This window comes from Aspergillus affinis, assembly GCF_023601865.1.
Source record: "Aspergillus affinis strain CMG 70 chromosome Unknown NODE_39_length_258944_cov_87_149177, whole genome shotgun sequence".
NCBI lineage: Eukaryota > Fungi > Ascomycota > Eurotiomycetes > Eurotiales > Aspergillaceae > Aspergillus > Aspergillus affinis.
In genome coordinates this window covers 137,361-150,501 of record NW_026515820.1, presented here as the reverse complement: position 1 = coordinate 150,501, position 13,141 = coordinate 137,361, and the positions used below count along the sequence as shown (strand labels likewise).

The 13,141-nt window shown below is 49.1% G+C and overlaps 5 protein-coding genes across 5 annotated transcripts; 2 read left to right on the top strand and 3 right to left on the bottom strand.

The window, feature by feature from the left end:
* Nucleotides 1–67: 67 nt before the first annotated feature.
* KD926_006935 (uncharacterized protein) lies at nt 68–1,183 on the top strand (the record flags this gene model as incomplete). The annotated part of the gene is made up of 1 exon (XM_053099957.1): nt 68–1,183. The coding sequence occupies one exon, from the start codon at nt 68–70 to the stop codon at nt 1,181–1,183; it is 1,116 nt and encodes a 371-aa protein (XP_052956340.1).
* Nucleotides 1,184–4,882: 3,699 nt separating this feature from the next.
* Nucleotides 4,883–5,312, top strand: KD926_006934 (reverse transcriptase; the record flags this gene model as incomplete). The annotated part of the gene is made up of 2 exons (XM_053099956.1): nt 4,883–4,885; nt 4,953–5,312. 2 exons carry the CDS (start codon nt 4,883–4,885, stop codon nt 5,310–5,312), a joined length of 363 nt encoding a protein of 120 aa, XP_052956339.1.
* A 651-nt stretch (nt 5,313–5,963) lies between these two features.
* KD926_006933 (uncharacterized protein) lies at nt 5,964–6,261 on the bottom strand (the record flags this gene model as incomplete). The annotated part of the gene is made up of 2 exons (XM_053099955.1): nt 5,964–6,026; nt 6,103–6,261. 2 exons carry the CDS (start codon nt 6,259–6,261, stop codon nt 5,964–5,966), a joined length of 222 nt encoding a protein of 73 aa, XP_052956338.1.
* Nucleotides 6,262–9,689: 3,428 nt separating this feature from the next.
* On the bottom strand, nt 9,690–11,139 carry KD926_006932 (NAD(P)-binding protein; the record flags this gene model as incomplete). Its single annotated transcript, XM_053099954.1, has 5 exons — nt 9,690–9,834; nt 10,194–10,304; nt 10,539–10,758; nt 10,878–11,063; nt 11,115–11,139. The coding sequence occupies 5 exons, from the start codon at nt 11,137–11,139 to the stop codon at nt 9,690–9,692; spliced, it is 687 nt and encodes a 228-aa protein (XP_052956337.1).
* Nucleotides 11,140–11,551: 412 nt separating this feature from the next.
* On the bottom strand, nt 11,552–12,649 carry KD926_006931 (uncharacterized protein; the record flags this gene model as incomplete). Its single annotated transcript, XM_053099952.1, has 2 exons — nt 11,552–12,419; nt 12,480–12,649. 2 exons carry the CDS (start codon nt 12,647–12,649, stop codon nt 11,552–11,554), a joined length of 1,038 nt encoding a protein of 345 aa, XP_052956336.1.
* Nucleotides 12,650–13,141: the final 492 nt, after the last annotated feature.

The window sequence follows — 13,141 nt, the reverse complement described above, 5'->3', positions numbered from 1 at the left end:
GTTCCACGGTCTTCTGAAGAAATGGGCGGTCATTTATCTCTGTTTGAATCTCTTCGGCCACACCGAGATGGTTATGGACAATAAGCCCTCAATGACGGTTATCGGTAATCGCGTTAATATGGGCTTGGGCTCAACCTTGTCTGCCCTTGAATCCAACAATTCGGATATTCGCCCTCACTTTTCACCAGTACAGACTCAGCCTGAGTGGGTGAGTTCAAATGAATTGGTCCCGCGATCACCGGCTCAAAATGAAACCACGGACATTGAGACCTTCGCCAGAACTCCAACCAGAACCAACGACCCTCTTCAACGAGTACGAAGCTCACCCTCGTACAGACCTGCTTCGCTCCCGCTGTCACCCCGCCCACGGATCCACACTGACATCCATCCTTCTATCGAGCAGCCATCCAGGCCCCAAACCCCCAGTCCAATAAGCCAGACACGCCAGGAATCACCGTACTCTCTGCCAAATACCCCCAGTGAAAGAAGCCAGCTGCGCGATGAAATCACCGATGAAATCAAAGCGTTCTCCTCGAGCCAATTGAGCCCGCTGTCGAAACATGAGCAACTACCCTGGTCTCGATCCCCCAGCCCAAAAACTCAAACATGCAACTTCCAAGCTCGGGGCTTAATTCAAGCCCAACGGAGCCCTACCCCCGATCCTCCCAGATCCAACAGACGCCGCAGAACCGCTCGAAGACCGGAGTCATACCAGAACGAGTTCAACCCATCAGGATCTGAATCAAGCTCCGACGGATCTTCCAGTGGTCATGAAAGCCATGCAGACCCTGTCGCAGAAAGCCGGCCCCGGTTCCGGACGCCGAATTTTTCTCCAGGTCAGCCTGTTTCACGGTCAGCGACGCTGGTTCCCGGGTTAGATACTTTTCCTACCTTGCCCATGCCCCGCCAAAGCTCGCCAGCTCAAAAGATACCAGTCAAGTCCGACCCCATTAGGGAGATGCTATCGGCAAGCATAGTACAAGGTACGATAGAACCGGCGCCGCAGCTTAGAGCGACGAAATTTACGAAAAGTAAACAAGCCCCTGCGGCCGCCTCTCCTACAACTCGATGGCCAGCTGGACCGAAAGCTAAGCGAGCAACACCAGAGCCTGCTTTTGTGTCCCCGCGAAAGACAAGGTGCGTGAAGTGTGGGCGGTTGCATGTTGGAGATTGTTTGGAGTGATGGGAGTAAAGCATGGAGGATAAATTATATCATGGGTGGCATTTTGGATTTCAACTTTGCATTAAACTGTATATTTTCTTTCTTTCGGAGGCTGGTGTTGTTTTGACTACAGAGTCAAGGGCTGTGGAGTTAGCAATTTACCAATGTTTATGGAATAATTGAAATCTTGAAGAGTGTTAGTTGAATGGTAATTCCATTAACCTATCCTATAAAAATGGTATATAGTTATTTCTAGTTTCAATAATTTCCATGATATCAAGCATATGAGAAAAGAATTCACTGGAAAGACGATACTTACAGCAAACTGTATAGAGCAAATCTTGAGATAAACAAGCTAAACATCCATGGGGTACCTAGATAACCAAACCGATACCGTAACCGAGGTTTCTTTGCAATGTCCCCCCCCCCCCCCAAAAAAAAATACAGAAAAGAAAATGAGGAGAACAAGATCAACACAGTTCCCTGGATAGTACTAAGGCTGCTGCAGTCACAAGAATGTTTGAACCTTCTGAAGCCCCATACTGATCGCTGGGACTGAGCATCCATGCCACTTACGCGCTCGGTGAGCGGTCAAGCTCTATGCTGATTGGCCTTGCAATTGTAGCTTTGCGGGCCTGCATTAGCACAAACCCAAAACTTTTCCCTGACCATGCAAATGGATGGAAGCTGGTGGCAAGACAAGATATGGCGGCAAGGCAGCGACGGTCAGGCCGCAAGGCAACCTTTTCCGCAAAGCGGTCTATATCGCTTTAGGAAGACGGGGTATAGATGCAACCTTATCTGATGATCTGATTTGCGATGTTCAACACTCCCAGGCTAGCTTACCGAATAGTTCGATTTATTTGGATCAACACAGACTACGTGGTCAATCTATTCTGGGAGGTCTGTCCAAACGCCGAATAGGGCCTTCTGTCACTGCCACAAAGCCCTTGGCCCGGAGACATTTTCAGCTGCATCTTGAGCTTTCTCCGGACTTGCTATATTCTACTACGCCCTTAAGATATCTCACAGCAATCCCTTTTCCCAAACGCAATCAAAAATGCGCCCGGAGCATCAAAATCAGCAACCATCAAAAACACGTCTTTTTCTCGCGTCATTCGAACCGCAGGGGCCTCTAGGCCCCAATAAACTGCCATGGAGGTCCCAGAACCCCATGGTGGTGGTGCATCGCACACGTCAACTCCGCGAGCGGGATACGTGGTCTCTCAATCCCCAGAGACCCTGCGGGGACCAGACATTCCAACACCCAGCTACCGACGCTCTCAGGGCGACATACACCTAATACAACCTTAAACCAGCTAGAACAATCCTTGTCGATCCAATCGAAGAGCCAGGAACCGCCAGAAACCAGGAGCTCAAGCAGGGCATCCAGCCGAACGAGCGAAACGCATAGTACAATCAAATTGCATAGAACTCAGCAAAGAGAACCAGCAAACAAGCACAGATCGATAGAAGAGTCAATTAAGAAAACGCACGCTCTAGCAAGAGCTATCGGACAGGCCCGGAGCCAACAAGAAAGCCAAGAATGCATACGACTACAGCTAGCCGAAGAGCTAAACAACTGGAGCGCCCAACAACGAGTCCGGGAAAACCTTTATCTCGAACGCATCAACATCCTAGAGGTAGAAGTTGGTAAGCTCCGATCGGAGCTTACAACAGTCCAACAAAATATGATACCTCAAAACGAAAGGCAGACTATACCAGCCCAGCAACCAGCCCAGCAGGCAGATCAGAGGCTGCCGAACCAGAAACAATCGGATCAAAAAGTGCCAAACAATCAATCCATCCAAGCTCAAAAGAAAACAACATATGCAGATTTAGCATCCCTGATGGCAACCAAACCAGGAAGCCAAAAGTGGCAAGAAGTTACAAAGAAACAGAAGAAACAACCACAAAAAACAGCCAGAACAGTCAAACTTAGGGAATATCAAGCCATTGAAGAACAGCCCCAAAGAAACTCGCAGACTACTATTCCGCAGAGAAAGCGGAATATCAGCTCCGAAAGCTGTAAGAGAAGACGTGATTCTAGGAATCAACCGTGTACTCGCAAACACAGGCTTCCCAAGCTTTATAAGGGTAGTAGGTACTGGTTGTACCAATACAGGAGCGATCAGTATTCTTCTAGAAAAAGGATCTACCGGATCAATACTATTACCCTACAGAGATCTACTAGTGACAGCGGTACGCCAAGCTGATCCAACAGTGGTCTCACTGGAACTGCCAGAGCAATGGTATCGGATGAAGATTTACAGGGTCCCAGTCAAACGATATCTGAGCTGTGGGCTCGGCCTAGTCCGGGAAGAGATTGAGCTGGGAACTGATTACCAGTTAAAAAGAGATCCTACATGGCTTAGGAGTCCTAAGGAGCTTAAAGATCAAAAAGGATCTACAATAGTGATTACAGTCGGATCCTTAGAAGAAGCTCACAAGCTTCTTACAAATGGGATCCGCTTTGGGGGAGCCCGCTACCGAACAGAGCAATACTAGGAGATAGAACCAGATACAGTCTACCCCCGATACTACGGTCTTAGTCATCGAGGCTTCAGAGCCTGCAAAAATCAAAAACTATGTTGTTTCATATGCCCGGCCCCCCCATGAAGGGGTAGAACATATATGCAAGGTAGTAGACTGCATAGCAAGACCAGAAACCGTCTGCCAGCATATACCAGCGAAATGCGGAAACTGCCAGGGCCCGCATATGGCCACTACAGAAAACTGTCCAGCAAAACGAGCAGCCATAAAACAGGAAAAAGATAGAAGAGATCAAAAAGATAACCCGAAACAATATCACGTCCAAGCTGGCCAACGCCCACAGAGCCCAGCCTTTGCAGTGGACATTGAAAACCGACAGCCCAGGCAAATAAGAAGCAGCTCAGTACCAGCCAGCCCGCGAACCCCGATGGGAAAGACTAGAGAAACTCAGCTGCTGCAAACCCCAACAGCCAGCCGCAGGAACGAAACAGATATGGAAGAGTATAGGACCCCCCGGAGCCATACTACAGAACCGAATAGCTCCTAATCCTGGTAGAACAGCACAACTGCCGCAAGACATACGCCGTCACAATTGCGGCACTAGAAGCAGGGCTAGAGCTAGGGGTAGGCCTAGCATGCCTACAGGAGCCCTATATCGATACAGACTTTCGACAAGGGGCGTATCAAATTTACTGGCTAGAAGCCGGGGAACGCAAGAAACAGAGAGTAGCAATTGCTGTCCGTCGGGATCTTCTTAACAAGCTGGCGATAGAGGCACGCACGGACCTAATAAATCATCCTTATTTACTAACTCTAGATATTTGGGAGTTAGATAGGACGGCTAAGAAGACCCGGAGAACCCGGATAGTCAACTGCTATGATAACTGGATCGGCAAGAACCACTGCTGGCAAGGGATCAGCGAGCGACGAAGAAGAGCGATAGAGGATATTAACTGGAACAAAGTTCTAGAAGCAAGATCCCTATTTCTGGGAGAACTTAACGCGCATAGTCCCTTATGGAACCCCCAGGCAAGAACCCGGGAGGACGCAGGAACTCTGGAAATACTAATTGAAGACTAAGGTCTCTATATCAAGCCGGAAAAAACAATGTGATGATACTTACCAATATGATGAAGTGGCTCAAGAGGCCTACTGGATCCAAGAGAGTCATACAACTGTGCTGAATCAATACGCAAAGAAACTGCGGGTGATAATTCGATCAAAACGATGGTAGGGCCTAGCGATAAAAAAAGCCAGATAAAGCTACGCTCGAACAAAGCGGGCCTGGACGACACAGGGTATCCAGGACAGCGAATACAAGGCAGCCCGGAACATCTACTACAGCGCTATTCGAAAGGCCAAGCGAAAATACTGGGAGGAATTCCTAGTAGGGCCGCAGAATGAGGAGACAGACCCTCGCGAATCGGAAAGATGCTGGCAAGCACTTCGATATACCAATACCAGTGGAGCTAGTATCACACCAGCTCTAAAAGGCCCAGAGGGCCGAGCAGCAGTTACTATTGACGAAAAGGAGGCCTTAGTACGAGAAACAGCGTTCCCACCAGCCCCAGAGGGTGAAGACCCTGAACGACTACCACCATGGACCTGGCACACCCAGATCGATGAAGCGAAGATCAAACACGCACTGTTTTATTAAGCTATTCAAAAAGCCCCTGGTATCGATAAGCTGGATTTTAGAGCTCTACGACTACTGTAAGACCGGGACAGTCCCCGGCTGATAGCTCTGGTAAGACAGTGCTTCAGGCTAGGTGTCCATCCAGAGACATAGAAGATAGCTAAAGGTATTCTTCTGCGGAAGCCGAATATGCCAGACTATACGAAATTCAAGGCTTATCGGGTGATCATCCTGTAAAATCAGTTTTTCTATTTGAGTACTAACGATTATCGTATGAATAGAGCCATGGTTGGATGCATAGCAAGTGATGTTACAGGCAAAGGCTGAGCAATATCCGACGCAGACCCCGAGCAGAATAATTTGTTGGTACAAATGATCTCTATTCCAGACAAAAATCGAATGCTGCATATAGTATCCGAGAGGATAGTTAGTGGGAGTTGCTTACCAAAACCACTTTTCGAGCGGGAGACCATTGCAATTTGATACGAAGGAAAGTAGATGCGAAACCAAAGCCTTCTATTTCTGAGAAAGCAAACAACGAACTAGATACACTTTCCTTCACTGTACACTTTCAATCAACCTCTCCTTCTCTAAAAATCATCCCCCCATTGTCCCTGTGACTAGCTCCGGTGACCAAAAGTCGAAGTGTCGATAAAATATCGGTCGAGCTGTTTAGCACATGGCCCAGCCAGCACCCTCGGTGCAGCACTTGCCGGTACCCTCGGTGATGTCTGCCTATTGAAAATTTTAGTAGAGCTCTTAAGAAGCCGCGAGTTTGCAGCGTATTTTGAATTTGCAGAAACGGATGTACCTTGCAGTAGTAGCCTGCGTCACAGTAGCCGATGCTGCCGTCGGCCTTGCAGGGTTCCTTGTATCCGAGGACAGTGTTCTCATCGCGAGCCTGGTTGACGGGGGAGGCAAGAGCGCCGGAGATGAGGGCAATAGCAGAGAAGATGTACAAGAACTGCATTTTGAATGATTGACTGTTTTGGGATTTTCGTCTGGAACTTCCGATAAAAGAATGTAGATTGAAAGAGTGGATAGAGATGCTAGAGGCTGCTGATAAGAGAGAATGTGAGTGATGATGTTCTGATTTCAGGCGGGAAGAAGGGTCTATTTATCTCTTTTCGTGCCTCTATACTTTCTCTATTCCGCTAACTTTGGAGTGTCCTTTTCCTTTGCCCGTACTTTGAGATGCACGAGTTATATTGCTTTGTCCAATCGAAACAATCTTCCTTTCGCATCGCCTTTGTTGGGCAGGGGGGCGAAACAAAGGTTTATGCTCCAAACCAATCGTAAATTAAATTGAAGTCTTACACCTTACCCGGCTTGGCTTCTAGAACGGACTCAACAGTCAACACCCTAAAATTGAAAGGTGATGTGGGTGCGGTTAGAAACAAGCTCTGGTGTTCAGTTGAACCCGGCCCGCAATGCATGTCAGATAAAGGATGCAAATCAATCATCAATGACCCCTTGAGGCCAAGACTTTGCATGGACTAACAGAGAAGAAGGCTATACAGATCCCTGCATGTTAGCATAGGCCCCATGGTCTGATCGCAGGTTGAGCCGAACGGACCTGTTGTAGTCAAGAATATTGAGTTATGTTCACGCAACAATGGAAAGGATCCATCCCCCTATGTTAAATTCAGTAGCCGTTTCCATAATACTAGGTAAATCCTCATGGTTCTGGTTGTCTGTCCGTTCTAGATGTTGTCGTCTTCTTTTCAAGGAAAGATACTTGACTACGGAATCGGATAGGCAAAAACCAGACTGATTCGCCAAGGCTTCTGGTACAGAACGGTTCAGGCTTCCAACCCAAGCAAACGTGTTCAATCCGCTGAGGTCCTTAACGGGCTCATGCTCTGCTTGGCTGACCTCTTCTGGGGCCATCAGGGCCGATGCGGGTTCTAGGCTTTTAGCGCCCCCCCTTAGAGGGGCAAGGTTTGGGGCCGCGGAGCCCCATTTTTGGCCCCGGCCCCAAACTCGGCCCCTCAGATTGGCGCGCCCTCGGACACAGCCTGCCTCCCTCGACGTGCGACATTGGACGCGGAGTAGGTATCCGCTGTCAGTGGTCGATCCTCTCCAGAATAACTGTCCCTAACCACTGGCTTCACGAACTACTGCAATGATTTGCAATCTCTTTACAAATTCCTTGCACCTACAACTGTCTCCCGGTTCCAATTTCAACACAGTAACAACTCTGGAGAAACTGGAGTCTACATACATTCAGGTCATAGTTCATCCCGATAGCAACTCAACCAGGCAATACCAACAATATCCAACGAACGGAAGATTCGTGGTTGGGTCGCGGGTTGACGGCCCCGTGGCTTTGGACCCCAGGCAGGGATTGTGAACGGGCTGCCCACAGCCACGCTGCAGTCAGCCAGAGCAGACAGAGCAGACAATAGGAGCCATTTCGTCTAGTACTCTTTCCATAAATGGCTTGATCAAGTTACTAAACGCTCTTTTACTAGTACTCATTCCATATCATGGTGTCCTCAGTTTCATTGGTTGATGTGAAGAATTTGAGTCATTTCTTTCTGCCTTGGCTTCTCGTACGTTCTAGCTTCCATGCCTTCCTCTGTACAGGACTTTCAACATGAGGCATAATCTTCTTTTGCTCTTCCTCTCATAGATCACTCAAGAGCTTAGATGTGGTGCTGAGTGTCAGTCCCCTTCTTATGACAATCTCCTATCTTTCCTCCTTAGGACTTCTGATTCTTTCTTCGCTGCAGCATATTTCAGAAAAGAGAGCAAGGTAGAAAACAGACCTGTGATAGTGCTCGATGATAGGCGTCTCCTGATAAGTCGACTGCCATCACCATTATTGCTCACTTTATCTCGCTTTCCTCACATTGCAATAGCCGCCTAACTCCAATTTCGTCGATCGCCAACTCCAGGATGGAGATACGGCTATACCATTCCTCTTGCAACGAGTGGAATAATCAACGTTGCCGCATGATCATGACTCATGAAAGCCATAGCAGCTGTTTGAGTAGAAGTCCCTAACAACAACTTATTCGTTCTCTTTCCTGACAGCGCTGCCTTTTTCTTTTCGCGGTTTTGACTGGAGCTTTTTTGCGTTATGGGAAAAGACTCAACGTTCTGGTTGATTGAATTTCTTCGCACGCAGTTGGGAGATCACACCTCCCAACTTTAGCCAGTCGATGTCTGGGGGTAGGGAGAGGCTTTGAAATCATTCGGCATCCGGCATGAGAGCTCTCAGCAAGACCTCTGGCCCACTGGGTATACGAGACACAACCTATTCTTTCTATGTAGCGTAGATAACACACGGTCACACTCAACAATTCGTCTACCCAGGGTGACTCTAATAGATACCTGTCTATGGCATTGGTCCGAGGCAGCATTCTAAGGCAAGGGCAATTGCGGTAGACAAGTACTAAACGGAATACAATCAACCACAATACGATCTTGGGTGGTATCTTGCATGACCCCTGATATGATTTCCTTGAGGGATTATACAAATAAGCCGCCTAGGGGAGATTGCTAAAGCTCTGAAGGCCGTGAACAACATACATGTTATTTGCTGTTCGATACGGTATCCCTCAAGCCATTATAAACCAGATCAATATTTAAGCGATACATTTTGGAAAACGCGGCCATTGGGATGTAACGAAACCTAATGCATCGAGCAACTTCCAGCTACTTCGTTAATTAGATAATTGTCATCTCGAGTTCTCTCTCTCAGATATGTTCCATTCTTGCAAACTTGTGGCTGTCTTCATATAATAACCATGTCTCAAATAACATGAGTGGGTTGCATTACCGGGGACAAATCATAAATCATGCTCAGTTGATGTCAACAACAGGACGGTCGGCAACTAAAAGACGTACGTATAATTACTATTCCAGTCAGTTGAATGAAGTCCTTGAGGAAGACCATGAACCTCCTCAAGGAAGTCCTGAATTGGGAGTGATGCGACAACATGCGTGGCACCATCCTCAATAAGAAATATATATTCTGCCATGGGAAGGCATGATGCTACCAGTCAAAATTGAGAAATCTCGCGATATGCCCTTATAAAAAAACTCTCCTAGTTACTAGTTTGGTTTCACTTTCTAGCTCCTCTAGCCACGCGGCATTGCTCCACGCTGTCTTGGCTGACTGAACATCTTTGAATCAGAATACATATCCAGTCTTCGTTGTACCGATGCCGGCTACCTGGGCGTCCTTGGTAGGGTCTGTCTTTGATAGGGCAGTTCTGATGTGTTGGTTGGGAGTGTCTATGTATAGGAATCGGGTGAAGCTGCTGTTATCGTTATTGTCTCTGTCATTTCCATCTTTCGGTCGTACGGTGGTGATTCGGACGCAGTTGGCTTCTCTCCGGGGCTGTGGGATTATGTGTGCGGTAGGGTGTTTCCTGCGGCGACTTCGGACTACAGCCTTGGGTGTAGGCTAACTGCCTGGGTTTCGATCTGCTTGCAGAGTGCCTGGATCTCGTCCTGTAGTTGGGTGTTCTGTTCTTTTAGAGCCTGTTCTGTTTTGATCTCTCGGATTTCTGCTTGGGCGGACTGGATGGTACTGGGCTACTGGCTTGTTGGGTGATAACTTTCTTGTGGTTGAGAATGAGGCCTGCAATCATTTGGTTTATGATCCTTTTGCCATCTTCCAGGGAGGGAAGCTCAATCCCTGAAACCTAATGGGCTCCGCTTGGGTATTCCTTCCCCGACCCCTACGTTCTGGTGGGAATGCTGGGATAGCTTCATCCCTTGCAGAGTTTTCAGGGGTCCTTGGGGCTTCCTCCGGGATCGCCATCGGGTCGCTTTAGCTCCCGTTCGGCACACAACGTCAACCACGGAATCGCTATCCAACAATCGGGATCGCTTTCTCCTTCAAATGTACACGGTTATATAATAATGGTCCAGCACTTCGCTGCATACAGTAGTTTCCGTCCTCCCTCCGCCGGCGTAGTCGTAAACGAATTCAGCTTCACGGCACGGTTCCGCGCAGCTTCCCAATGCGTAAGGGTGTGGACGACGAATTTACCAACACTATATCATACCGGAAGGTTTTAGCAATGGCTCCCCTTCCCTTCTTCCGGGAACAGAGCCAAGCGCCCAAAAAAAAAAAAACCTACTCAGCACACTAACTCAGACTATCCCTCCCGTTCCATCCCCCAGCAACACCTCCTTCTTCGCAACAGCATCAAACGACCCGCTGCGAGGCGAATCCTTCAATGGACCCAAGTAGAACAGAAAATCGGCATATGGGGAGTGACCACGTACGCGTACTCCAGCGACTCGCGTATCGTCTTCAATGTCGCACACACCTTGAGTTTCTGCTGATCCGGCTTCTCGTCCTTCGATGCAGGACCATATTCGATGTCTTTGTCGTATTCGGAGGGCAGGAAGCGCTTGATGTGCGGTGCTTCGTTGGCGATCTGGATAAGTGGGATTTGCGCGGCGATGGCGCCACGGCCGAGCGCGGAAATGACGGTGTCAATCGCTGGTTGTCATTGAGGGGGGTGTTAGTGTAGGAAAACTGGGATTAGCTACAGCGATAATTGAATGGAGTAGAGAGAATTGGAAGATTGGTCGCATAGGGTATGTTCAGAGAAAACGAACCGGTGTACGCCTTGCGCACGTCCTTTGGGCTGTTAATATCGTGAACAATGACCTGCACGCCTTCTTGTTTTAACTCGTCGATGGTCTCCCGTTTCGATTCGAGGGTCCAAGCGCTGGTATAGATGGAGATTCGGCCGAAGGATTGCTTGGCTTCCACGATGGGCTTCGTGACGTAGAGGCCGATGTCTCGGTGGCGCCAAAAATGAGGGGGTTGGACTGCGCCATACTAAATAAGACGGCTTTCTTTCTTTGGGGAAGGCATTTTGCCGGCAAGTGTGCTATCTCTGGGTCTGCCGCAGGGTTTTCAACAGCGAGCCATGGTCATTTAGGGGGGCAATCGCATTATCAGCGAGCGGCGGAGAAGGCGAGGACTGATTTACAAACAAAGATGAAGCCACCCCGCACGTGACCCCCTTGTAAGTGGGTTGCGAAGCCTTAAAGGCGACGATGGAGCATTTGTACAGCCGAGAGGCAGTGTCAGGTAGGCTCGTCTATAATAAAACAGTAATATTGCAAAGAAATGAACAAGCTAATAGTAATAATACAAGACCTGTATCCAGAGGCAATGCATTATGTATAGCGAAACAAATACATGTCAGGTAAATCTAGGTCCACACAAGTACCCAACCAGGGCCTCTGGCAGGGTATAGGAAGAGCTAAATAATCAACAAGATCTAGGCCTTCTTGCTGGTGCTGCGCCAGTCGCGAGTGCTCGAGTACTTGCTCTTCGAGGCACTCGCGGGGGCTGCAGCGAGATGAGCGGCGTGGACAGTCGCAAGTCTCAAGTTACCGCCCATGGTGCTGTTGCTCTGTGTGTGTTTCGGAGTCAACAAGCTCTGCGAGTCGAGGTCGAAGCAGGTCTCGGTGTCATGGACCTGGCAGAATGCGTAGAGCGTCTTAGTATCCATGTCGCAGAATAGTTCCTCGCCGGTGTGCGCGAAATCAGGACCCATTGAGGTGTCGGACTGACACAACCGCTTGGCAGAGTGCTGCTTCGCATCGCTGATGACGATCTCGGAGTCAGCCCAGGCAGGACGACGGGGGGGCTGGCGGACACGGAGCTTGTTTCTACGATCTTTCGACGTGCGGTAGGTGATGGAGTTGGGGTCTTCCTCCTCGCGAAGGCCAAAATCAATGCCGTTGCACAGGCGATGGGGGTCGGTGTCGTTTTCGTCGAACGAGTCCTTGGAGAAGGCGGGCCAGCGCACCTGAAAGCCTGTCTGGGGCTGGTCGCCGTTGGCATCGATCCAGAAGCACTTGGGCTGGTACTCCTCGTCGGCATTGGGGTACATGTGGCTCTCGAACCAGACGCCACCGCACGCCTCGCCGTAGTCGCCAGACACGGCATACTGGTTACCGCCGCGGTCGTCGCTCCAGGTAGTGGTCACCCAAGCAACGCAGATCGCGTCATCGTTGGCCGAGAAGAGCGAATAGACTCCCTGATTCTCGTGGTCAACCGAGTACTCCCCCAGGTTGCCATTTTTGACCTTGCCGGGGTCGACGCTCATACCGACGAATTTTCCAACATCGTTCCAGACGCGACTAGAGACATATTAGTAAGGGGTGTCTCTGATGAGAGACAAGGACAAAGCGGGAACATACACATCGGGAAGATCACCGCCAGCATTGGTGGTTCCTCCGGGACCATCGAGAGCAACGGCGAACTTGTAAGTCGATCCGGAAGTCTCACCGGAACCGAAGTTGTCCTGGGCAAAGGAGACGATGCCCAGGAGACCAGAGATAACTCCGATTGCTTCGACGAAAGCAGCCATGATGCAATATGCAGTGGAATCGGATTATAAATGAATGAATAACTAACTGAATGAGCGAATGAATGAATGTGAGGATAGGCTCTCGACTTGAAGAGCGCTGAACGAAAGAGTAAAGAATAAGAGAGTGACTGGACTGCTTTGGTCTGGAAATAGAAAAGAGCTGATGGTGGGGAGAATCAGCTGGTTTTATATGCTTGGAAAGAGCAACATCAATCTCGCTAAATCCCTCTCGTCTGACTTGGTCTTTCCCTACATCTCTCACCTGCTCACTGTCGCGTTTTCCGACACGTTTGCATTGTATCGGTTTACCCATGGGATCGGCCCCCAAATTCCCCACGTCATGCTATCCAAGATAGTAGGCGTCTGGTCCTCGCTCCTGGCCGGGAGACAGTGTCTCTATCAAACGGTATAGTTAGGGGTTTGCGATTCATAGTTCGGCCGGGGCGCTTGGCAGCCTGACGAAGGATGCTATTTTGTGGAACACTCTGCACT